Raw genomic sequence first — 24,122 nt, 5'->3', positions numbered from 1 at the left:
AACAGGATGTAGAGCAGGTGGAAGGAGACAGACAGACAGGACGTCCTTTGTTCCAAGGTGTCGCTGTTGACCTCAGTAGCTGACTAAACCCCCACCCCCCCACCCCACACCTGCTCTCCAGACCTTAACCCAACCTGACTGAGCTATCGATTGTCAACATTGCTCCTGTATAATTACTATTTCAGTAGCGGAGGGAATGGAGGAGATAGTGGTGGCATATATTGATCATGGTGAGGGGAGTGGAACAGGCGTTTCCCTTGACTAACAGAGAGTTTCATCTCTCTGTCTCAACACTCTGCCTGTGGATAATAACTTAGTGATGGAATGGACCCTTCATTCACTGGCTGCCTGGCTAAGCACTCCACTGTCTCGCCTCGCCGGGTTATCCATTCTATTAGCAGCTCTGACGAGCAGAGAGGAGAAGAGGAGGGGAAGATAGGAGGAGAGAGTGTGAAAGAGAGGGGGAGGAGAGAGAGAGATAGATTAAGGTCTCTCTGGGCCCTGTGTGAAGGTATATGGAGGACCAGTGAATATGATCCTACTGGACATGATGGTTCATTTAGAAGATGAATGCAGCAGGAACCCTAACACAGCCTTGGTGATATCTGTCCTCTATAGCTATGTTTATTCAAGAGGGGAAAACAACATATTTGTACTGGGGAGGTTAAAGAAGTGAAGTTCCTTTGTTCTATCACTCCTCTTTCTCGCCGCTTTCATTTGTTGTTGATCTATAGTACAGCAGCTCCTCCCTGGGGGCGGAGTTAACCTTGCAGCCTGATAATGACCTCTGAAGGGGAGCGTTCACACCATCATCAGTTAAAGGGGAGTAGAGAGAGAGAAGAGAGAGCTGGGAGGTGAGCCCCACCTCTTATGAAAGATGAATGGTCCATGGAGCTGGCAGGGAGGGAGGGGTTCAGACATACTAAAGACTGTAGTCTCACTGTTACTGACTGTTACTGACTGTAGTCTCACTGTTACTGACTAGTCTCACTGTTACTGACTGTAGTCTGAATGTTACTGACTGTAATCTCACAGTTACTGACTGTAGTCTCACTGTTACTGACTAGTCTCACTGTTACTGACCGTAGTCTGAATGTTACTGACTGTAATCTCACAGTTACTGACTGTAGTCTCACTGTTACTGACTAGTCTGACTGTTACTAACTAGTCTGACTGTTACTGACTAGTCTGACTGTTACTGACTGTTACTGACTAGTCTGACTGTTACTGACTAGTCTGACTGTTACTGACTAGTCTGACTGTTACTGACTGTTACTGACTAATCTGACTTTTACTGACTAGTCTGACTGTTACTGAATTTTACTGACTTTTACTGACTAGTCTGACTGTTACTGACTGTAATCTCACTGTTACTGACTGTACTCTCACTGTTACTGATGGTTACTGACTGTAATCTCACTGTTACTGACTGTTACTGACTGTAGTCTGACTGTTAGTGACTGTCATTGCTGGTAGTCTTACTCTTTCTGCATGACTATGCATTCATTACACAAATGATCTTATTTCTAATGTACTGTCAGTCTTTTCTTTCTGAATTTACAGCATGTGAAATTTATTGTCAATCAGTGTTGCTTCCTAAGTGGACAGTTTGATTTCACAGAAGTGTGATTGACTTGGAGTTACATTGTGTTGTTTAAGTGTTCCCTTTATTTTTTTTGAGAAGTGTATATAATACGGCACTGTTCTTGAGTGATATGAGAGGTTTCAGAAGGATAATGGTTTGGTAGATGATTTGTTTATAGAGAGACCATCATGCAGTACTTTCTAGGGTTGCAAAATTCTGGTAAGTTTTCCAAACTTCTCAGGTTTTCCAGAAATCCAAGTTAGAAAATTCCCGGAATCACAAGGGAATAAGCAGGAAATCCAGCGTCCTCCAACCAGTATTTCTAGAAACCCTGAGAATTTGGGGGAAATTACCGGAATTTTGCAACCCTAGTATTTCCATGCTTACATTTCAGGACATGGTTGGCATGTCCCCAGAGCAGAATGGTTTAGTGTGTCATGGTAATACTGACCAGTGTATCATGTTAACAGTGACCCTAGACTAGACCATAGACCATAGACAATGAATAGCTTCCTCTCATTGGTAGATGGACAGAGTGTGGACGGAGGAGAGAAGAAAGGCCATTTGTTCTCAGAAGGACTTAATCTGAGAGCTCTGGAGTGTGTTTAGTGTCAGAGTCACACAGGGCGCAGGGTTCGGGGCGCAGGGTGTGAGGCGCAGGGCTCGGGGTGCAGGGCAGGGCAGGGCACCCCCTTCACAGGACAGGGTGTGTGTGGTGAGACACTAACCAGTCCTGCCTCTTTAAATAGACTAGTCACTGATAATTGCTATTTATTATAATTATCCCCCATTTATGTCTCAAATAGAAGCATTTAAAGAGAATATAATGGTGTTTTATTGAATCTTTCGTTCCTTTTCTTTCGAATCTCTCACAATAGTCCTCTCTGTCAGGACAAACTGTCTGAAACTAGTATAGTTTTGTTCTAACTGAAACATGGATAGTTTTGTTCCAACTGAATGATCTGAAATATGAATAGCTCTGTTCCATCTGAAACATGGTTAGCTCTGTTCCATCTGAAACATGGTTAGCTTTGTTCCATCTGAAACATGGTTAGCTCTGTTCCATCTGAAACATGGTTAGTTCTGTTCTAACTTAAACATGGATAATTCTGTTCTATCTGAATGATCTGAGTGATCGTCCCTCCTTTGGGTTATGGTTCATATAGAACTATCTGTATGACCTCGTTAGAAATAAACATGTTAGAAATGAACATCAGAACCATGGTCCAGTTTACCGCCGTGTTTGAAGAACACTCTGGAGTAAACACTCTTAACTGGGTCTTTGACAACATGGTCAGCTGTAATGGTTTGTTGATATAATGATTTGTTGTGTTTCTGACAGAGATATGACCTTGATGGGGGGCAGCATACAACAGCCAGGCGCTAGAGATGGGGTGTGTCTTAAATGGCACCCTATACCCTTTACACTATACCATGTATAGTGCACTACTTTTGACCAGGGCTCATAACCTGTTTCTCCATCTCTGCTGCCTGCCTGTCTATCTGTCTGTCTGAGTGGTAGCTAGTTATTGTACCTGCACTTTGACAGACAGTGTTATAAGTAATTATTGTAGCTGCACTTTGACAGACAGTGTTATAAGTAGTTATTATAAACTGGGTGGTTCGAGCCCTGAATGCTGATTGGCTGACAGCCGTGGTATGTAGAAGTGTATAGAAACATATTCTATTCTTATTTACTGTAAAAGTGACTCCAAAATGACACAATACATTATTTACCATTCATTACTATTGGGCACAAAATAATCTGAAGAGTCACAAGCTTGATGTAATTGTTGCGTGCTAGGAATATGGGACCAAATACTCAACTTTTGACTACTTTAATACACATATAAGTGAATTTATTCCAGTACTTTTGGTACCCACAAATGGGGGTACTATGTACAAAGACTTATATCATTTCTAAACGGTTCACCCTATATGGATGAAAATTCCCTCAAATGAAAGCTGACAGTCTGCTGTTTAACCTCATAGTCATTGTATCATGTCAAATCCAAAGTGCTGGACTACGGAGCCAAAACAACAAAAAATGTGTCACTGTCCCAATACTTTTGGAGCTCACTGTATATACTGTAGCTATACCACTATACTATGACTATACTTCTGTATATCACTATACTATAACTGTCCCCAGTGCCAATACTAGCCTAGTTCATCACTACAAACCAGCTCCCACTGTCCTAGATTGGGCTGTATTTGTGCTGTGAAATTGTTTTCAGTCTTTTTATTTCCCGCTTCCCCATTTTATTTTGAGTCATGGCTGTCAGGTTTTACTGCCTTTTACAAACAGAACACATTCCCTGTGGAGCCGGGGTGTTAAATCTGTCTCTGTCTCCACAGTCCGGAGACACACACACACACATTCAGGAGAGATGGGATTTAAATACACAGAGGAAAAAGGAGAGAAGATGGTGTTTTTACACATTTATCGCACTGCACTTAGAATCTAAAAGCATCCGTGAATAATGGCCGCCATGTTTCCTCTTGGTTATCAGGTCTGGAAAATTAGCTTTTAAAATGCAGTTTGAAATCCATTTGTGTGATTGATGTGTGACAGGGCTAATAAATTTAGCCAGTTTCTGGGAGGCTTGGCCTCAGTCATTCTTTATGCCTGTCATGAAGCCCCACTGCGAGGGGAGAACGGGGAAGTGGAGAGCCAGTCAGTCCTCCTCACAGATCCTATTCAAATAAACTGTCTGTCACTGCCTCGCACTTTACAGTCTGTACAGTCTGTATTGATCAAATGTTCAGTATATAGTCCAATTATTTTATTCACTTTTTTGTATCCAAGTCATTACCCTCATATCATCTAGTAGTATGTGTCTGTTTCTATAAGTCTGTTAGCCTAACACCAATAGAATATCTTAGCTGGCAGACATTTACTAAATGTTTGTTTTAGTATCAAACAGACTTTGTAACCCGCCTAGAGTGCATCTGTGTCTGAAGCTGTTCTAGCGTCACATTATTTCTCTGCATGTATTTCTCTGTCTCATGCATAAAATTAAGCTTTTTGTGCTCATATTGGATTCAGCAAAGCAGAGAAGACATATAGCTTCAGATGCTGGGGAATATCGGACATGTCCTATTCGATGGATTTGAGTGAATTGATGGATGAGCACGTCACATTTTTAACACCTCTCTCAGTATGTAAAATCTGGCTTAGTTTCATTCTCACTCTGCTCCGAATATACTCTTAGATTACACTTACAATACTATCAGTACACTCCGAATACCATCAGTACACTCCGAATACCGTCAGCACACTCAGAATACCATCAGTACACTCTGAATACCATCAGTACTCTCAGAATACCATCAGTACACTAAGAATAACTTCAGTACACTCCGAATACCATCAGTACACTCAGAATACCATCAGCACACCAGACCATCCAGTCTGCCTCCTAAATAGCGTTCCCTATGTAGTGCACTTCTTTTGACCAAGGCCCATAGTGCACTATATAGGGTGTGTAAATGGAATAGGGTGCCATTTGGAAGACATCCTGGATAACCCTCACTGAGCTGCCTGGCCCAGCCTCCTTCATCACAGCAGCTTGGCACAATGTTTCAAATCCGGTCTGGTGCCGACCGCACGGTTTAGAGTATCACTGGCCCCTCTCTCCTTCTCCTCTCTCCCTTTCTTCCTCCCCCTCTTTCACTTTCTCCTTCTCCTTCACTACTAAGCCACCTCCGAAGTGAAAGCATATGGTGTGGAATGAGGTTGGGGTGTGGGAGCGAAATCATCATGTTTGCTTGGTTAATCAATCCATGTAATCTTGGGGTTGGTTTGTTTAATGTTTGATTCATATTAGCTAGATACAAATGAAAACATTTTGGCTTGTAGTTTCGGTTGCTGTACACAAATGATTATCCTTCAGCAAATCAAATCTCATGCATCATATGTGTTTAATGTGTTTAACACATTGCAGAGGAAATGTTCAAAGCAGCTCCTTCCTTGTCCACCACGGTTGGCAGACTATTTGTAGTGGGAATTAGGGGTTATAATCTGTAACGGTAATCTTTCGTCTGCCTACAGTGGATTTACATTTTTCAGGCTATGTAATCTATCGTTTACAATATCATTTACCTGGCTTCTCCCCTACACCTACTGACATCTCTGTTCTTCAGCTCCAAACCTGCTGGGAGACTGACAGACAGGGGACAAGCTCTAGGCGCGCTGATACTCTGCACACACACACACACACACACACACACACACACACACACACACACACACACAGTTGATTGATGCTTAACTGAGACTGAGCTCTCGTGGCTGTCAAAGGCCTGCTAAGTCTCCTGAGCCTTTAGCTTTCTGACAGTTGTAGATATTATATTCATATTATATTCATAGAACGGTTTGGTGATGTGATCCCCTTGTAACACATTAATCTGTTTAGACAGACTAAATATTATGGCAGAGTGGAGAGAGATGGGGGGGTGGAAGCTATACAATAGTAGCCCTGGCTGCTAGCCAGACTGCTAAGCTGGAGGTGGATTGGTAACTGGGTGGCTGTCTGGCTTGTTGTTGTTGTTTTGGTGGTAATACACACTGACTGGATCATTTATAAGGTGAAGGTGGAGGCATCATTTTAATATGGTCGTATATTGGTCAAAGGAAAATAAAAGAGCCCTATACGAGCCCTGGCCAAAAGTAGTTTACCATACACTGAGTGTACAAAACATTAGGAACAACTGTTCTTTCCATAATATAGACTGACCAGGTGAATCCAGGTGAAAGATATGATCCCTTATTGATGTCACTTGTTAAATCCACTTCAATCAGTGTAGATGAACCGGAGGAGACAGGTTAAATAAGGATTTTTAAGCTTTGAGACGATTGAGACGGATTGTGTATGTGTGCCATTCAGAGGGTGAATGGGCAAGACAAAATATTTAAGTGCCTTGAATGGGGTATGGTAGTAGGTGCCAGGCGCACCGGTTTGAGTGTGTCAAGAACTGCAACGCTGCTGGGTTTTTCACGGTCAATAGTTTCCCCTGTGTATCAAGAATAGTCCACTACCCAAAGGACATCCAGCCAACTTGTCACAACTGTGGGAAGCGTTGGAGTCAACATGGGCCAGAATCCCTGTGGAAGGCTTTCAACATCTTGTAGAGTCCATGCCCCGAGGCTGTTCTGAGGGCAAAGGGGGAGGGGGGTGCAACTCAATATTAGGAATGTGTTCCTAATGTTTTGTACACTCAGTGTCTATGGAATATGGTGCCATGTGGGACACCGTCAGAGGAGCAGGAGGACTGTGTAGATCCTCACTCTGGTCTAGATGGAGAAGATGAAGATGAAGCACATGGTCCATTGATGTGACTGAGGATCTTCTCAGACCAAACTGTCATCTGCTCTACTATCACTTTAATCACTCTCTCCCTCGCTCCATATTTCTCTCCACAGCTCCGTTTGGAGTACGTAAATGACTTGCAGTGTTTTTCTACTTTTAGTTCCCCTTGAAGGAAACACAAAGCCTTTGAAATGTGTCCAGCCAGAGCTGCACTTAGTAACATGATGCTGGGCCCGCTGCTTAATGGTTTGCATTAGCTGCAAGCAATAAAATTATCCTCCTTCCCTGGTCCTCCCTGCTAATGTTGGAATAATCATTTACAAAGATGGTTACCACATGCTGGAGCTGTTCCCTTCTTTCTCTCCTGTTTTTAAGGCTCTAATTCTCTGTTATTAATAATGAATAATAATGCAATTTTCTTTTGGGTTGCCCCAGGGCTCTGGGAATCATTTCAATGAATATTTCAACACATTATTTTAATCATGGCTCCACATACCCACACAGGGAGGGAAGGAAGGAAGGGGGGCTGTTTTATAGTTCTCAGACCCTCCCCATCATTAAACTCCACGTTGCTGCCTCCCTCCCTCCCTCCATGGCTCACTGCCTCCTTCCTCTCTCTCTCCCTGCCTGCCTCCCTCCCTCCTCTCTCCCTGCCTCCCCTTTCCTTCTCTCCCTCCCTCCGTCTCTCTCTCTCTCCCTCTCTCCTTTCTCCTCTCTCCCTGCCTCCATCTCTCCTCCTCTCCCTCCCTCCCTCCCTCCATCCTTCCCTGTCTCCCTCCCTGCCTGTGTTGAGGGTCCTACCTCTCTGAAGTCTTGTTAAAAAACATAGTAAAAACGGAGGCAAGCTGGGCCATTTAGACTTGTAATTTGATGCTGTATTTGTTAATGGGAGTGTTAGTGATTTATAGTGTAGTGGCTTCTGCTGCTGTGGGGCTCCTGGTGTTGTGCTGCTGTGTATGTACTCTATGTAGCCCCCAGTGTGAGTGTGCGTGTGTGTGTGTGTGTGTGTGTGTGTGTGTGTGTGTGTGTGTCGTCTGTGTGTGTATATTCTAACCTGCTCTCAGTCTAACCTGTCTATCTCTGTCTGTCTCTCAGTCTAACCTGTCTATCTATGTCTGTCTCTCAGTCTAACCTGTCTATCTCTGTCTGTCTCTCAGTCTAACTTGTCTATCTATGTCTGTCTCTCAGTCTAACCTGTCTATCTATGTCTGTCTCTCAGTCTAACTTGTCTATCTATGTCTGTCTCTCAGTCTAACTTGTCTGTCTCTGTCTAACCTGTTGATCTCTGTCTGTCTCTCAGTCTAACTTGTCTATCTATGTCTGTCTCTCAGTCTAACCTGTCTATTTATGTCTGTCTCTCAGTCTAACCTGTCTATCTCTGTCTGTCTCTCAGTCTAACTTGTCTATCTATGTCTGTCTCTCAGTCTAACCTGTCTATCTATGTCTGTCTCTCAGTCTAACTTGTCTATCTATGTCTGTCTCTCAGTCTAACTTGTCTGTCTCTGTCTAACCTGTTGATCTCTGTCTGTCTCTCAGTCTAACTTGTCTATCTATGTCTGTCTCTCAGTTTAACCTGTCTATCTCTCGCTGTCTGTCGCTCAGTCTAACCTATCTCTCTCTGTCTGTCTCTCAGTCAGCTGAATGACTTCTGGCGTCTGGACTACTGGGAGGACGACCTACGGAGGAGGCGGAGATTCGTACGGAACCCCTTTGGCTCGACCCACCTGGACATCCCCTGCAAGACGCTGGATGACTATGGTTAGTCAGCATGCTCCTGGCTGATTGATTTACAGTATGTGTGGTTGAAAAGATAAACAGAATAATGTAGACCTCAGAGGATAACACATTAATGTATTTGGTAACACTAACCCGCTAGCGGGACATTGTAACAAGCAACCTTAATTCAACAGTTTTTCTTGTCAACTATACTTGATATCTTCTTCTGACCGTTTCCTCTATTCTACAAAGTCTGTAGAAGTAACTAGTCTCCTGATGGAATAGGACCATTTTTACTCAGTGTTTAGGGTTATGGTTTGGTCAAAACATGACAGGGTTAGGGGTATACATGACAGTAGCTGCTGTCTCTCTCCACACAGTACAATCCTCTTATTCATAATGTTGTATGACCCAGACAACTACTGGGCTCTTCTCACTGTCAAGGCCAGCCTTATAAAGTGAGGAGCTATAGAGGGTCTCAGTGTCCAGGGTTGAACTGTGTACTATGGGCAGGGCCTGTTGCTGAGCTGAGAGAAGTTTTGTCATTTTTATAGGTAACATATTTAATACCTCTGTCAATTGAATATGACACGTCCGTTTAATGAAACATTTAATTTTTTATAGACTTAGTCATTTTACTGTTGTGCTCTTAGTCTCAAACTTTCCCTAATTGAACTGACTAGTTCTGTGTCCCAAATGGCATCATATTCCCTATATGGTGCACTACTTTTGACCAGACCCTTGTGGACCCTGGTCAAAGGTAGTGCACTATATACTGTAGGGAATAGGGTGCCATTTGGGATGCAACCTAGCAGAGCAGATGGAGTAAAGGAACAAGGGGAACAAAATCTAGTGATTTAGAAACTCTACAAAGAACAAACATCTCAATTTATTTTGTTTAAAGGCAGACTCAGTGATATGACGTAGATTCAGAAAGTAAACAGCATAGTGGGTACATTTCCGCAACAACTAAGAGCGTTAGTGTGTGAGGCTCAACTTCTCTGCTGTTTTGGTCCCCTGGCTACTACACTGTAACAGCGTGATGCGAACCCATGCACATGCGCAGATACTGTATGTGATTGTGTGTGAGCGAAGTCTTGCATCTCGCTCAGCTCAATATCTGTGGTGCTGCTCGTGGCAACGTCACTTCACTGAGTCTACCTTTAAATGAAAAATGCTCTCACATCAAACAAAACATGCTATTAAATCCTATTGTTCCAAGTTGTCTACACACATCAGGAGGTATGATATTTCATAGTGAACGGAGGTGAGCAGTCATTAGGCCAGTTCTCTAACCCATGCCTGATGACCCAGGTCTGGTATGAGGAGGACGTTTGATGTTTGAAAGCTGTCTATAGACAGATAGTAACACACTAGTGACTGACAATCTCAGTACTTGTGTTCAGTAAATTATTTATTTCCAGTTTATTCTTCAGGAGCTTCTTGGATGTGTTATTAGCAACATTGACAGGGTGAGGAGGGTTAGCTTCGTGTCTCTACCCTCTGTCTGTCTGTCTGTCTGTCTGTCTGTCTGTCTGTCTGTATGACTATACCCTCTCTGTTCTGTAGCTGCAGCAGAGGATATAGTTAGCTGATTGGAGCTGGGGAACCATGAAATGGAAGTCAGGATCATATTGATCCAGTGTTTAACAGGCTGTTCTACCTCCAGGTGTCCTTGCTGCCTGCTCAGGTGGATAGGCTGGGTGCGTCCCAAATGGCATCTTATTCCCACTACTTTTGACCAGCGCACCATAGGCTCTGGTCAAAAGTAGTGCAGTATATTAGCAGGGTGCAATTTGGGACACAACCAGGATCTCTCTGACCCTCTGCTACTCACACCGATCTTTATAGCTCATTACAGCATAATTCGCACACACATGCACACACACATTCACGCGTACACACACACACACACACACACACACACACAAACACACACACTCTACTGCACCCCAGGACGACGTGTATTGCTTATTACAGCAGTAGAACACACATCATCACTAGCTACCATTCTGTAAATTATACTATAAGTGTCCTCTCTAGCCTGTCGTTCCCTGGTTTATTATTATTATAAGGCTATTGAAGATTCACTCTGAAAGAGATGAGAGCTGCATGTTGTCTGACTGACTTTCAATGAGCTCTCTGAGGTATAGCACTGTGGAGCATGTCTGGAACCTCAATAGCTAAAGTGATGAATAAAGGTATAACTACAGAGCATCTAGCTACAGGGCATCTAGCCACAGGGCATATAGATACAGAGCATCTAGCTACAGAGCATCTAGCTATAGAGCATCTAGCTACAGGGCATCTAGCTACAGGGCATCTAGCTATAGCTACAGAGCATCTAGCTACAGGGCATCTAGCTATAGCTACAGAGCATCTAGCAACAGGGCATCTAACTACAGAGCATCTAGCTACAGAGCATCTAGCTACAGGGCATCTAGCTATAGCTACAGGGCATATAGCTACAGGGCATCTAGCTATAGCTACAGAGCATCTAGCAACAGGGCATCTAACTACAGAGCATCTAGCTACAGAGCATCTAGCTACAGGGCATCTAGCTATAGCTACAGGGCATATAGCTACAGATCATCTAACTACAGAGCATCTAGCTACAGAGCATCTAGCTACAGGGCATCTAGCTATAGCTACAGAGCATCTAGCTACAGGGCATCTAGCTACAGGGCATCTAGCTACAGGGCATCTAGCTACAGAGTAGCTAGCTACAGGGCATCTAGCAACAACATCTAGCTACAGGGCATCTAGCAACAGGGCATCTAGCTACAGAGCATCTAGCTACAGAGCAGCTAGCTACAGGGCATCTAGCAACAACATCTAGCTACAGAGCATCTAGCAACAGAGCATCTACCTACAGAGCATCTAGGCCAGGGCTGATCTACAGGTGTAGGGGGTGTAGTAATGTTTCCACTCTGTCTCTACTCTCTGTCTCTACTCTCTGTCTCTCCCCTCTCTCTACTCTCTGTCTCTACTCTCTGTTTCTACTCTCTGTTTCCACTCTGTCTCTACTCTCTGTCTCTACTCTCTGTCTCTCCTCTCTCTCTACTCTATGTTTCTACTCTCTGTCTCTACTCTCTGTTTCCACTCTCTGTCTCTACTCTGTTTCTCATCGCTGTTTCTCCTCTCTCTCTACTCTGTTTCTACTCTCTGTCTCTAATTTCTCTCTACTCTCTGTTTCTAATTTCTCTCTACTCTCTGTCTCTACTCTCTGTTTCCACTCTCTCTCTACTCTCTGTTTCTACTCTCTCTCTACTCTCTGTTTCTCATTTCTCTACTCTCTGTTTCTAATTTCTCTCTACTCTCTGTTTCTCATTTCTCTACTCTCTGTTTCTAATTTCTCTCTACTCTCTGTTTCTAATTTCTCTCTACTTTCTGTTTCTAATTTCTCTCTACTCTGTTTCTACTCTCTCTACTCTCTGTTTCTACTCTCTGTCTCTACTTTGTTTCCACTCTCTCTCTCTACTCTGTTTGTACTCTCTCTACTCTCTGTTTCTACTCTCTGTCTCTACTCTCTGTTTCTGCTCTCTCTCTCTACTCTCTGTCTCTACTCTCTCTCTACTCTCTGTCTCTACTCTCTGTCTCTACTCTCTGTCTCTTATATTTTCCTGTTTTCGACTGAGCAGCATCTCCCAGTCTTCAGACTAGCCCAGGGTCAGTGATGCTGGACTGCTTGTATCGTGTGGAATGTGAATTCCGTGGAGAGAGGGGTGGGGGAGAGGCTGTGTAGGAGGGCAGAGAGAGATCTGGGACTGATGTATGCTGGAAAACGGAAGATCACTCTGTAGGATTATCATGTCATAAATCATAGAGACATTACAGAGACTGGTAGGTATGGGTTAAGGCTGGGTTAGTTAGGGGTAGAGGGACACCCCCATCTGGGAACAGAGTCCGGAGAGAGGGAAGAGGCAAGAGAGGAGGAGGAAGAATCCCATTCTGCATTGCCATTACCGTCCAAAACAAACACTAAAACTTTGCATCTGTCTCCGATTTCACTGTTATGGGTGGGATCTGTGTTGGTAGCGTGGAGGTTCTGGTCAGGTCGCTAGTGTGGTGGACAAACACACAACATAAAGCTTTTTTTAATGGGGTTCCAAAACATAAATGAAAGATTTTCAGACTTTTTATTTTGCAGGAAATATACATGTCCTGCATAGCGGTGTTGCCCATTTTGTTTGATTAAGTTCACGTAATTTATGTACAATATGTGTTCTTTAAAAAAAGCTCCACTGTAATTCTAAGAAGTTTTCATCTTTTATTTATGGTTGTAATATTGAATTACTCCAAAGTGTATTTGCCATCAGCCTTATTCCTCTGTTGGGAAATGCACTGTAGCAGAGTAGGCTGTTAAGTGAAACATCATGTCATAGAGTTTTCTTCTTAAGGAGCGAGAGGTTGGGGCGTATGAGACTTACGAGACCAAGAAAAACACATGCTCCCTGACTCTGACTGAGGCTATAAAAATGAAAGGCTCATGCCACAGAATACTCCAGAGTTCTCCCAATATATAAAACGTGGACCGTTATATCACAGTTTGATTCAGGAGCCTTTGTTTCTTTTTAAAAGCCTTTCAAATATTATCTATTCCACATTGAACAATAAAACTACTGAACACTAAAATAGTTCCCTTCTCTGAGATTGTAAACTTTATTTGACCGAAGCTGAAAACCCACATCCAGTTTCTATCCTCACCCTCAGACTGGGAGGAAAATGTGTAATTCTGTCCTGTTGGCATGGCGATAGGGAATGAGTGACAGGTGACATTAGCTCTGCTCTCTCTCTTCCTCCTCTCTCTCTCCCCCCTTCTCTCTCTCCCTCTCTCTCTCTACCCCCTCTCTCTCGCTCTCCTTCTCTCTCTCGCTCTCTCTCTCCTCTCTCTCTCTCTCTCTCTCTCCCTCTCCCTCCCTCCCTCTCTCTCCCACTCTCTCTTTCTCTGTCCTCTCTCTCTCTCTCCTTCTCTCTCTCTCTCGCCCCTCCCTCCTTCTCTCTCTCTCCTCTCTCTCTCTCTCTCTCTCTCTCTCTCTCTCTCTCTCTCTCCATATTATGGTAGACCTTAACCCTTCTCTATGGTAGGCCATTTTTTGATGGTTCTGAATCATAAACCTGGTCATGAATTGGGTATGGTAGATATGTTATGTGTCATTGGCATTCTTCCTATATAAAAACACAATATCAGTGATAAAATGGTTTAATCTACTTATTCTGGATTGGCTTTAAAACGTTGTTGCATCCCCAATTAGTTGCTGTAATTTCCACCATGTGAATATGTGGGTCTTCCAAGGTGACTGTACTAGTAGTGGAGGTGAGGCAGAAGGCCTTGGGTGATTGTAGTGTAGAAGGATAACTACTATATTGGTAAACCCTGCTGCAGAGTTATTGATAGTGCTGCTATTTGTTATTCGGGGTTAGGGTCTGTGGGATGAAGTACAGCTGTCCTGTTTAGGTCACAGACTAAATAAATAAATTATGGTAGAAACAAAGTGGCCCAATCTCTTTTTTCCTCCTCTGTGTGTTGTGAGGGGAAAGGTGGAGGATTTAAAAGCTTTCTAATGAGGCAGCCTTGACACCTCAGCACTGCCAGATCTTAGTGTTGACAAACGGCTGTCTATCTCACCGCCCGCTTTGATTTGAGAACATCTCTGAGTGTAGTGGATATCACTCATGACAAGATGGCTGTTCATGTCAGCTCATTTTCTTTCTCCCTGTCCTGCTTCTTTCTTTCTGATTATTTATAACCCTACATTCTACCCCTTGATAACTCAATTGCATTGTGGACACAGCAGTTTGCTCGGTCCCCTCCTCTCACTCTTTTTATTTCGCTCTCTCTTTCACTCTCTCTGTCGCTCTCTCTCCCTCTCTCTCTCTATCTATCTCTCTCTGTCTCTGTCTCTCTCTCTCTTATTGATGTTGGTGGCATGCCTGTAGAAATCAGCATGGTTTATTTAGTCTAGTTCCCACTCGGATCCTCTGCTCCATCGTGCCAATCAGAGAGTCAGCTCTTCTGCTCAGCTTCCCCTCGTTGACCCTATGGAGGGCAATGACACTTTACTGAATTACAATTTTAAGTTTCATTCTTCTCTTTGATGATAGACAGCTGGCTGGCTGCTGGATGGCTCTGGCCTTTCTTTAATGCTACACATAATTCTACTTTCGATACACTCCGACTTCTTCCATGCGTCTGATGAAGGCTCTCCAGACACGAGACAGAGCAGGAAGCTGCTTTTTTCACGGTAGTCGTGCTGACAACAGTTGCAGGAGACCTCTTCAAGACAAGGTGCTTGTTCCTCCTGGGAGCGCCAAGCGTACTGAGAGCCACGCTGAGAGAAAACATGGCAGACGAGTGTCAGACACCTCCCATTACTCCAGACATGTTCTGCTGTTTTTCTTACACACAGAGAGTTCCTTCTCCAGTTTCTCACAGATATTGTATGACCTTAAAGAAGACAAATCCTCACAGGCATCTCTGTGCAGTCATGTGTGGCAGGCGTGTGCTGGGGTTGGGGTGGGGATGGCTTGAGCTGGCGTGTGCTGGGGTTGGGCTGAGCTGGGGTTGGGCTGAGCTGGGGTTGGGCTGGGGTTGGGCTGAACTTGGGGTGGGGTTGGGCTGGAGCTAGGGTTGGGCTTGGGTTGGCCTGGGCTGGGGTTGCGCTTGGGCTGACAACTTGATGAAGGCAGTTTAAGGCATTTAGATGTACTGTATACTCTGTATGTACTGTATGGTGGGGATGTACTGTAAGGTGGGACACAGCCTGTAGAGTGATGGTCCTGTTCCACTAGACTTCTGTTTCAGTATGGCTGTATGATGTGGTGTTACCAGCCTCTTAATTGATCTGTCTGTTCAGTGTGGTTCTGTCTGAGCTCTGAAAGCAGCAGCCGATAGATACAGTCCAAAAAGACTCTGAGCTGAAGATATATCCTCAACGCTCTGTTGCCGCTTTCTATAAACAAAACAGTGTTTCATAGTTTACCATGTCTGACATCAAACGTTGAAACAGCCTATCAGTTTGGATGCTGGAAATGTATTAAATGTATTCATATGTTTACTGTGGGTTCTGACGTCAATAGTTATGAAATACTATAGTACACTGCTCTTTACTCCAAGTCAGTCATCATTGGATGTTTTATGTAGAGATTGTGGGTACTGGTTAATCCAGACTTTCGTAGCTCGCCAGATGTTATGGTATCCGTTTTATGAATCTATCAAAACCAGATTCCCCTTTGGCTCCACTGATGTGACACTTGAAAGCATTTATAATCTCCTTATCTTTCTACACTGATATGAATCTGCTCTTTGATGTTCAGTGGAGAGGTGTTTAGCTGTCTGACTGTTTCCTGGCTGTTCTCTGACTGTATGACTGTTCTGTCTGGCGGTTGTCTGACTGTTGTCTGACTGTTTTCTGTTTTCTGGCTGTTTTCTGGCTGTTCTCTGACTGCTGTCGGGCTGCTCCCTGACTGTTCTGACTGTTCTCAGATTTTTCTGACTATTCCTCTCTCACCACCTCTTGTTCTGACTGTTCTCTGACTGACTGTTCCTACTGTCCCCCCCCGTCCCGTCCCCCTCCAGGCAGCGAGGAGGACGAGTTGGTCAAGTCGAAGAAGGGATTCCGCAGCCAGGCAATAGCCAATCAGAGCCCAGAGACGGACCTGATGTTGGATGGAGACGATGACACTGCCAGTCTGCTGCAGGAGAAGGAGATGGACAACCTGGCTGGTGAGACGCACACACAAACACACACGCACGCACTCACACACACAAACACAAACGCACACACTCACACTCACACACACACAATATTTGTCCTATGTTTGGGTTATGGTTTATGTGTTTGGCAGTGTAAGTGGATCTCGACAGTGTTTCCAAGGTGTTCAGGTGAAAGTGTAGTTCCTGTGTGGTTGTGTATGTGTGAAACACACAGGTCTGTTCTGTTCTGTGTTGTTTTGGTTCTCCAGCGCTGTTCCTTCCTCGCCTGTTTGTCTCCAGAGGTCAGTCAGTCATCTCAGTCCAAATTAAACTAAATTGATTCCGGAAGGATGATCAATCTGAACATGGCTGCGTATCAAATGGCACCCTATTCTCTAGTTAGTGCACTACTTTTGACTAGGGCAATAGGGTGCAATTTGGAACACACTCTATGTAACCATTCCCTTTCCAAATGGCCCAGACAATCAGTGACTAAACTAACATTTACCTAACCTGACAAACTGAACTATTAACCCACATTAACACTATGATCTTACTGATTATAACGGACAGAGAAACTATGATAACAAAATAATGAATGAAAATCACTTGAATCAACCTCCTCAGTGGAAATAAATATGGAAATAAACTAATCACAATTAGTTATTAAAACACACAAGTTGGTTGTTTGATATCTAGACATTTTATTGTCATTAGAACATTGAGTCATGGACTGCACCTCATTCCTTTTTGTAGTGCAGTACTTTTAACCAGGGCCAATAGGGATCTGGTCACTATATAGGAAAGGGTTAATAAGAGCTATTCCATAACATGATGTCTGAATGTCCAGAAAATAAATTTGCTTAAATAATGACATTTAAACTTCATTTTAACTTGGAGGCTTGGAGGTTTTACCTGAACCGTGCCAGGCAGGCAAGAGAGCTTCATACCGCTGGCATAGCTACAGGGAAACATGTAATATAATAATAATATATGCAATTAAGCAGTCGCTTTTATCCGTAGTGTGTGCATACATTTTTGTATGGGTGGCCCTAGCAGGAATCGAACCCACAATCCTTACATTGCAAGCACCCTCATCTACCAACTGAGCCACGCTGTATCGGGTCCTGAGATGTACAGACTGGATGGATGTAGAGGTAGAGCAGAGCTGGATGGATGGAAACGTAGAGCGGTACTGACTGGATGGATGAAGAACAGTACAGACTGGATGGATGTAGAGGTAGAACAGGACTGCGGTATCGTCCAGGTGTGGGCATAATAAACACAGTTCCTTCCCCATATTCAGACAAACGGTTGTCAAGAGTGGTGGATATGAAAACAAGCATGACAAAAAAAAAAAAAAAATCCCAGACCTCAGGGTGGCGCTCTGCCCCTTCAGGAAATAATGTATGGGAGACTGGTAGAGTGCTCCGTCCAGTAGCGGGCATGTGCAGTTTCACCATGGGTGATGAGGACGGTGACAACGGGGTACGGTCTGCAGTTCGCTGTGTGTCCTCCTTTTCGTGGCGTCATTACACCAATGGTCCCCGAGGTCCTAGCGCCTGTCTTGAGAGAGACGAGATTTCCTCTCTCCTTCAAAAGCAGGCTATTCGGCTGGTCCCAGTGTCTGAAGTACAGAGCGGTTGGTACAGCCGGTACTTCTTTGTTCCCAAGAGCAATGGAATGTTGTGTCCCATCCTGGACTTACGTGTTTTAAACAAGCACCTCAAGGTTTGCAAGTTTAAAATGCTTACACTTCGCGGGCTATTGCAGTTGGTGCGTCTCAGTGATTGGTTCACATCCATAGATCTGAAGGATGCATATTTTCATGTGGCTCTACATCCTCTCCACAGAAAGTTTCTGAGGTTTCATTTAAAGGGTGTGGCCTTCGAGTTTCTGGTCCTGCCTTTCGGGCTCGCCCTATCGCCCCAGAGCTTTTTCTATGGTGGTGGAGGCGGCTTTGGCACTGGTGCTGTGCCAGGGGATCCGATTATTGGCCTATCTGGATGATTGGATGGTCATAACGGAGTGAAGGGAACTGGTGGAGCTCCACACATGAGTTTTTGTCCCAACAGAGGAGGGTCGTATTCCAGCTCTGTCTGGCTCGGTTTCAGCACTCGGTGCCTTTTTGCTCGTGCCTGCGGTTATTGGGTCTGATTGCCTCTATGATAGCTGTGGTGCCTCTGGGACTTCTGTTCATGCGTCTGTTTCCCAGTCATCCTTGGAGGGATCCATGACTACTTTGCAGGGGGTTCTCATGGGTCGGGTAGTGTCCCGCAGGGTGATCACGACAGACGCATCCTTATTGGAATGGGGAGCGCAGTGTGTGGGCTACTCCGGGCTACTCGGAAAGAGGGATTTGGTCAACAGAGCAAAGGGCACTGCATATAATTTACCTAGAGCTACTAACTGTTTTGCTAGTGCTGAGGCGTTTCCTTCTGATGTTGGAGGGCCAGTATGTGTTGGTAAGGTACGACAACAGGATGGCGATGTGGCATACATCAACAGGCGGGGGGGATGCTCTCTCTCTCTCTCTTCTAAACCTGGCCCATTATCTGCTCGTATGGAGCTGTGCGCATTTCCTGTCGCTCAGGGCGACGTATCTTCCCGGATCTCTCAACGTGGGTGCGGATCTACTTTCCGGGAGGGGTCCTATCTCTACGGAGTGGAGACTACACCCCTCAGTGGTTGCCTAGATATGGGACCGGTTTGGCAGGGCCGACGTAGATCTTTACGCATAGCAAGAAAACGCGCATTGTCGTCTGTTCTTCTCAATGAGGGGTCTGGGCACTCGGTTGGGAACGGATGCTTTGGCGTATCAGTGGTCTCGAACCCTGCTCTATGCGTTTCCTCCGGTGGACCTGATTCAGGCCACTGTGGAGAGGGTCCATCAGGAGGGTCTGTTGTTGATTCTGGTGGCTCCCCATTGGCCCAGACAACCCTGGTTCCCGGAGATCATCCGCCTGTTGGGCGGGGCCCCCGGAGGGTTCTGTGTCATCAGGATCTATTGTCCCAAGGCCATGGAGAGTTTGGCACCCACGTCCGCAGATATGGGATCTGTGGGTTTGGCCCCTGAAAGGTTGAATTTGACGGCTAGGGGTTTACCCTTGAACGTGATTAAGACTATACAGTCGGCACGTGTGCCCTCTACAAGAGGGTTGTATACATATACGTGGGTTGTGTTTGAGGGTTGGTGTCAGGTTAAAGGAGTTTCTCCTTCTAAGAGCTCTTTGGTGGACATTTTTGATGTTCTTGCAAGAGCTTTTTGAGCAGGGCCTTTCTTTTTCCACATTGAAGGTTTATATGGCAGCCATCTTGGCGTGTCATGTAAGGATTGACGTCTCTACCCCGGGGTCTCATCCTCTGGTTGTGTGGTTCCTGAAAGGCGTGCGTCGGCTCAGACCAGTGTCTAACCTCTGGCACTGATCTGAGACCTGGCTTTGGTCCTGGATGCTCTGTGTGAGTCTCTGTTTGAACCATTGGAGGGGTTGGGTTAAATGCGGAAGACACATTTCGGTTGAATGCATTCAGTTGGGGAACTGGCTAGGTATCCCTTTCTGGTAGTGTTCTCGTCGTGTTCTCATCGTGTTCTTGTTGTGTTCTCATAGCGTTCGCATAGTGTTCTACTTTTCGCGTAGTGTTCTCATAGTGTTCTATTAGTGTTCTCACAGTGTTCTCAATGTTCTCCAACCCACTTCCTGGTTATATGGCACCAGGCTCCAGCTCTGTGGGCCAAACTATCCAGTCAGAACTGTGCTTTCTGCTGCTTTAAGTATAATTACCTTGGCCTCACAGGGGAGAGTTATCCAGAGTTCAGTCTGGTTGTGAATATAGATCAAGTGGAGCTGTTCAACGGTCCCATACAATGCCTGAACGCTGCAAACAACTGGTGCCTGAAATAAGAGCAGCAAGCGCTGCGGTGGTTTTATGCCTGATGCAAGCGTTTTACTGGAATACAATAGTGGATCCTGGCAGCCGTCATAAATTCCTGAAACGTTTACTATGTTCCAATCACAAGGATTATAAGGCAGCAAATGGACTGAGGGAGAATCTGGTTGCTGTGCCTCCTCTGTCATGCTCACAGACCTTCTAAGAAGCCGTTGTTTTTTCTGAGGAGAACAATTCATCCTAAGACATTTGAGAAAAGAAAAATGTAAACATGATATTTGTATTTTCTTTTTTTCTTTTACCTTTTTTTAACTAGGCAGGTCAGTTAAGAACACATTCTTATTTACAATGACGGCCTACACCGGCCAAACCCGGACGATGCTGGGCCAATTGTGCGCCGCCCTATGGGACTCCCAATCACGGCCGGTTGTGATACAGCCTGGAATCGAACCAGGGGGTCTGTAGTGACGCCTCAAGCACTGAGATGCAGTGCCTTAGACCGCTGCGCCACTCGGGAGCCTATACTGTAGCTGCTGTTTCTTTTAAAAGATAATAGTTTACTGATATGTTGGCATTCTGACACAGTGAATTATAATTGTAGGCTATTGTATCTATAGTGTTGCCATGTAAGTGGATGCAGCTTTAGAGACCTGCAATGACTGGCTTCTGTCCAGAATCTCAAGAGGTACGATCAGGCTTTTAACTAGTGGCTGTGGATGGTATTGTCCTTAAAGCACCAATGCAGTCTTTGTAAAAAAACGAATTCAATCATCACTGTATGTCTAATAAATCACTCTGTGTTTATTTAATGAAAATAACTCCAAAACGCGTATGAGCGTTACGAAACAAATTTGAAGATATTTACATACACTGCCCTGATGAGCGGATAAGATGGTCTAGAGCCCACCCCCTTACCCAGATGAACAATCATCGGTTGATTATAATCAGATCACATTGTGACATCATGATGTGGGCCAAAAGTTCTATCCCACCTGAACAGGCTGAATTCCAGGAATTTTCTTTCAAACAGCTCTTACACAAAAAGTGTGTTATCATCATTTTCACAATTTCAGTGTTATTTCAACCTCATAGTGTGGGAATATCATTAAAAAAACTGGAAAATCACATTTTTAAATGCACTGCCCTTTAAAGGTCCAATGCAGACGATTTTATCTCAATATAAAATCATTTCTGGGTAACAATTAAGTACCTTACTGTGATTGTATTTAATTAAAATAGTCAAAAAGAAACAAAAATCTCTTCTTGGCTAAGGGCAATTTCTCAAGCAAGAATTTTGCTAGGACTGTCTGGGAGTGGGGAGGGGAAAATGTTAAACTAGCTGTTATTGGCAGAGAGGTTTGGAACACTCTTTCTTATTGGTCTATTAACTAATTTACCACTTGGTGAAGTCCCAGGCAGGCCAAAACTCCATCCCACCAAAACAGGCTGTAAGTTCAGGCGGTCTTTTCAAACAGCTCTTACAATTTCACAATATTATTGAACCTTTCTTTATCCAGGTACATCATTTAGAACCCATTATCAATTCCAACCTTATTAAAAATGTTGGTCAAAACATTTATTTTTGGATCTGTTCAAAAACCCTTAAATAATGTTTTTTTTCTTCAAATATTGCATCATGGTAAAGTTAAAGGTATGTTCACATTCTGACCAGCAGGGGAGCCCTCACTATCTCAGACTGACCTTTCGGAAGTCCTGGACATTAGGTAGTGTTCTGTCTATGCACTCTATATCTATATGCTACAGTCTGTGTGCTCTATATCTGAACTCTATCTCTCTCTGCCCTGAGCAGTCTAAGTGGGAGATCATCCCTGTTTGTTGACAGCCTTTCTCCTCCTCCTCCTCCTCTTTCTCTTTCTCTCTCTCTCTCTCTGTCTGTCTCTCCCCCCCCATATCTCTCTCTCCTCCTCCTCCTCTCTCTCTCTCCTCCTGCCAACCAACCATCAGGCCAGTGTCTGCTGCCAGAGGGGGCGTGACTTACCCTGGGCCCAGCTAGCTATGGGGGTGGGCGGAGCCTGCCCTGTGGTTACCAAACCCATGATTAGTTTCACTCCCCCTGAACACTGGCAACACCGTCTGCTCTCACTGGCATCAACACACTCCTTTTGTCTACTCATCTGTAACCCAAATCACACAAGGAGAGGAGAGGATGGAAGAGGGAGGTGTTGTCTTTAGATAGTGGCTGTTTACTGTATTTGGTTGAGATATTAATGATCTTAACTGACAGACCTTTGGATGGACCAGTCAAAGACAGGCATTCTGTACTCTCTGAAGGGGACAGAGAGTACAGAACGTGTGAAGTGCACCGTTATCATATATCTCTCTCTCTCTCTCTCTCTCTCTCTCTCTCTCTCTCTCTCTCTCTCTCTCTCTCTCTCTCTCTCTCTCTCTCTCTCTCTCTCTCTCTCTCTCTCTCTCTCTGGCATAATTGTATCCCTTACATGGGTAATAATGAGCCTTATAAGTGCAAGATAATAGTGTCATAAATACTAAGACAAAACCCCATAATGTGTTGAATTACATATAATATCACTGACTACCATACATGTTTAGGAAATTACTACTATAATCTTTCTTGCATATATGACAAGAAATGAAACTATTTTAGGTTGCGTCCCTAAAGGCACCCTAATGGCCTATGTGCCCGGGTCAAAAATAGTGCCCTATATAGGTAATTCTTAGACTTACTCAAGCCTTTGAGAGGAATGTTGGGCATACAGGACTGTGGGAGAATGAACAGTGCTGTTTTAATTATGACACTACCCAGAATGCCTTGTGTCTGTGTAGCAGTGCAGCAGTGACATCACTGTGACTGTCTTCATCAGACCAGACTGTTTAACAGTTTACCAGCCCCATAGACAGACAAGACTAGAGTACACACAGAATAGAACTATAACACCAAGAAACTAGAACTATGTAATAGAATATTATAACTGGATATAATTTTTGCTAGAAATTGAATTATTTGCACAATGTACAATTTAAATGTTTCTGAAATATTATTTTGAGGACCATCCGAGTCAAAGGAGAGAGTGTGTGTGTGTGTGTGTGTGTGTGTTAATGTTATTATTATTACTACTATAACTTTTTTTTAAAGGAAATTCTAAGGAAAACGCTCCAAAAATCTAGCGTTATAGCTCACGTGTTAACGGAATTCAATCCTTTGGCATATGGAAACCTGTATAATTTATTTTATTTATTGTGTAAACGTTTTAATACTAACTCCTAATTATGGAGTATACCTAGAGGGATTACAGCTTAATCCCGTCCCTGTAGCGCAGTGGATTAAGGCTGTATTGTCTCTCTATGTACCAGAGTCCCTTCAGGCCACAACACAATGGTTCTGTACCCTCCAACGTCTTATTATTCTCTCTCTCGCGCTCTCTGAGGGGGAGTAGACTAGAGGTCTTTGAATATAGAATTTATGTTGCAGAAATACAAACCCTTCAGGTTTCTGGGAATCTCTTGCAAACAGCATCGACTATAAAACAATATATGTCCGTTTATTGAGACGTCGGCCTAATTCTCTGTTCAAATGTAGCCTAACATGGGGCGGGTTTAATATTTGTCTTAATGTGGAAACAACATTAAGAACAAGTGTCATTACAAGATAATTACATAGGCTAATAAATTATGATGACAGTGATAAATATGAGTATTGGAATGTTTTGATCACGTTTCGTTTCATGTTAAAAAAGCATTGCTTTCTATTCTTTGAGCGCAACGTTGTAATTATATTGTATAATGTTACATTATGTGTACATGTAGGCCTATATTGTAGGCTATACATTATATGTCAGTGTATGTTGTAGTATCTATTAATTCATATGTTGTGAGGCATATTAGGGACATATGTTCTCATAGGCCTACAATAAATACACCAATAACCTACAACTGAAACGTTATT

The 24,122-nt window shown here is 43.9% G+C and overlaps 1 protein-coding gene across 2 annotated transcripts in view; it reads left to right on the top strand.

Moving 5' to 3' along the window:
- LOC121567869 (neurobeachin-like) overlaps positions 1-24,122 on the top strand; it is a 311,893-nt gene that overhangs the window by 166,059 nt on the left and 121,712 nt on the right. For both annotated transcript variants that reach the window (XM_045220277.1, XM_045220272.1), the window contains exons 40-41: positions 8,531-8,655; positions 16,193-16,339. In XM_045220277.1, coding sequence (XP_045076212.1) covers positions 8,531-8,655; positions 16,193-16,339 — 272 coding nt within the window. The remainder of the gene's footprint in view (positions 1-8,530; positions 8,656-16,192; positions 16,340-24,122) is intronic.

The sequence above is a fragment of the Coregonus clupeaformis genome, chromosome 6 (assembly GCF_020615455.1).
Source record: "Coregonus clupeaformis isolate EN_2021a chromosome 6, ASM2061545v1, whole genome shotgun sequence".
Classification (NCBI taxonomy): domain Eukaryota; kingdom Metazoa; phylum Chordata; class Actinopteri; order Salmoniformes; family Salmonidae; genus Coregonus; species Coregonus clupeaformis.
This window is presented reverse-complemented; position numbering and strand designations above follow the sequence as displayed.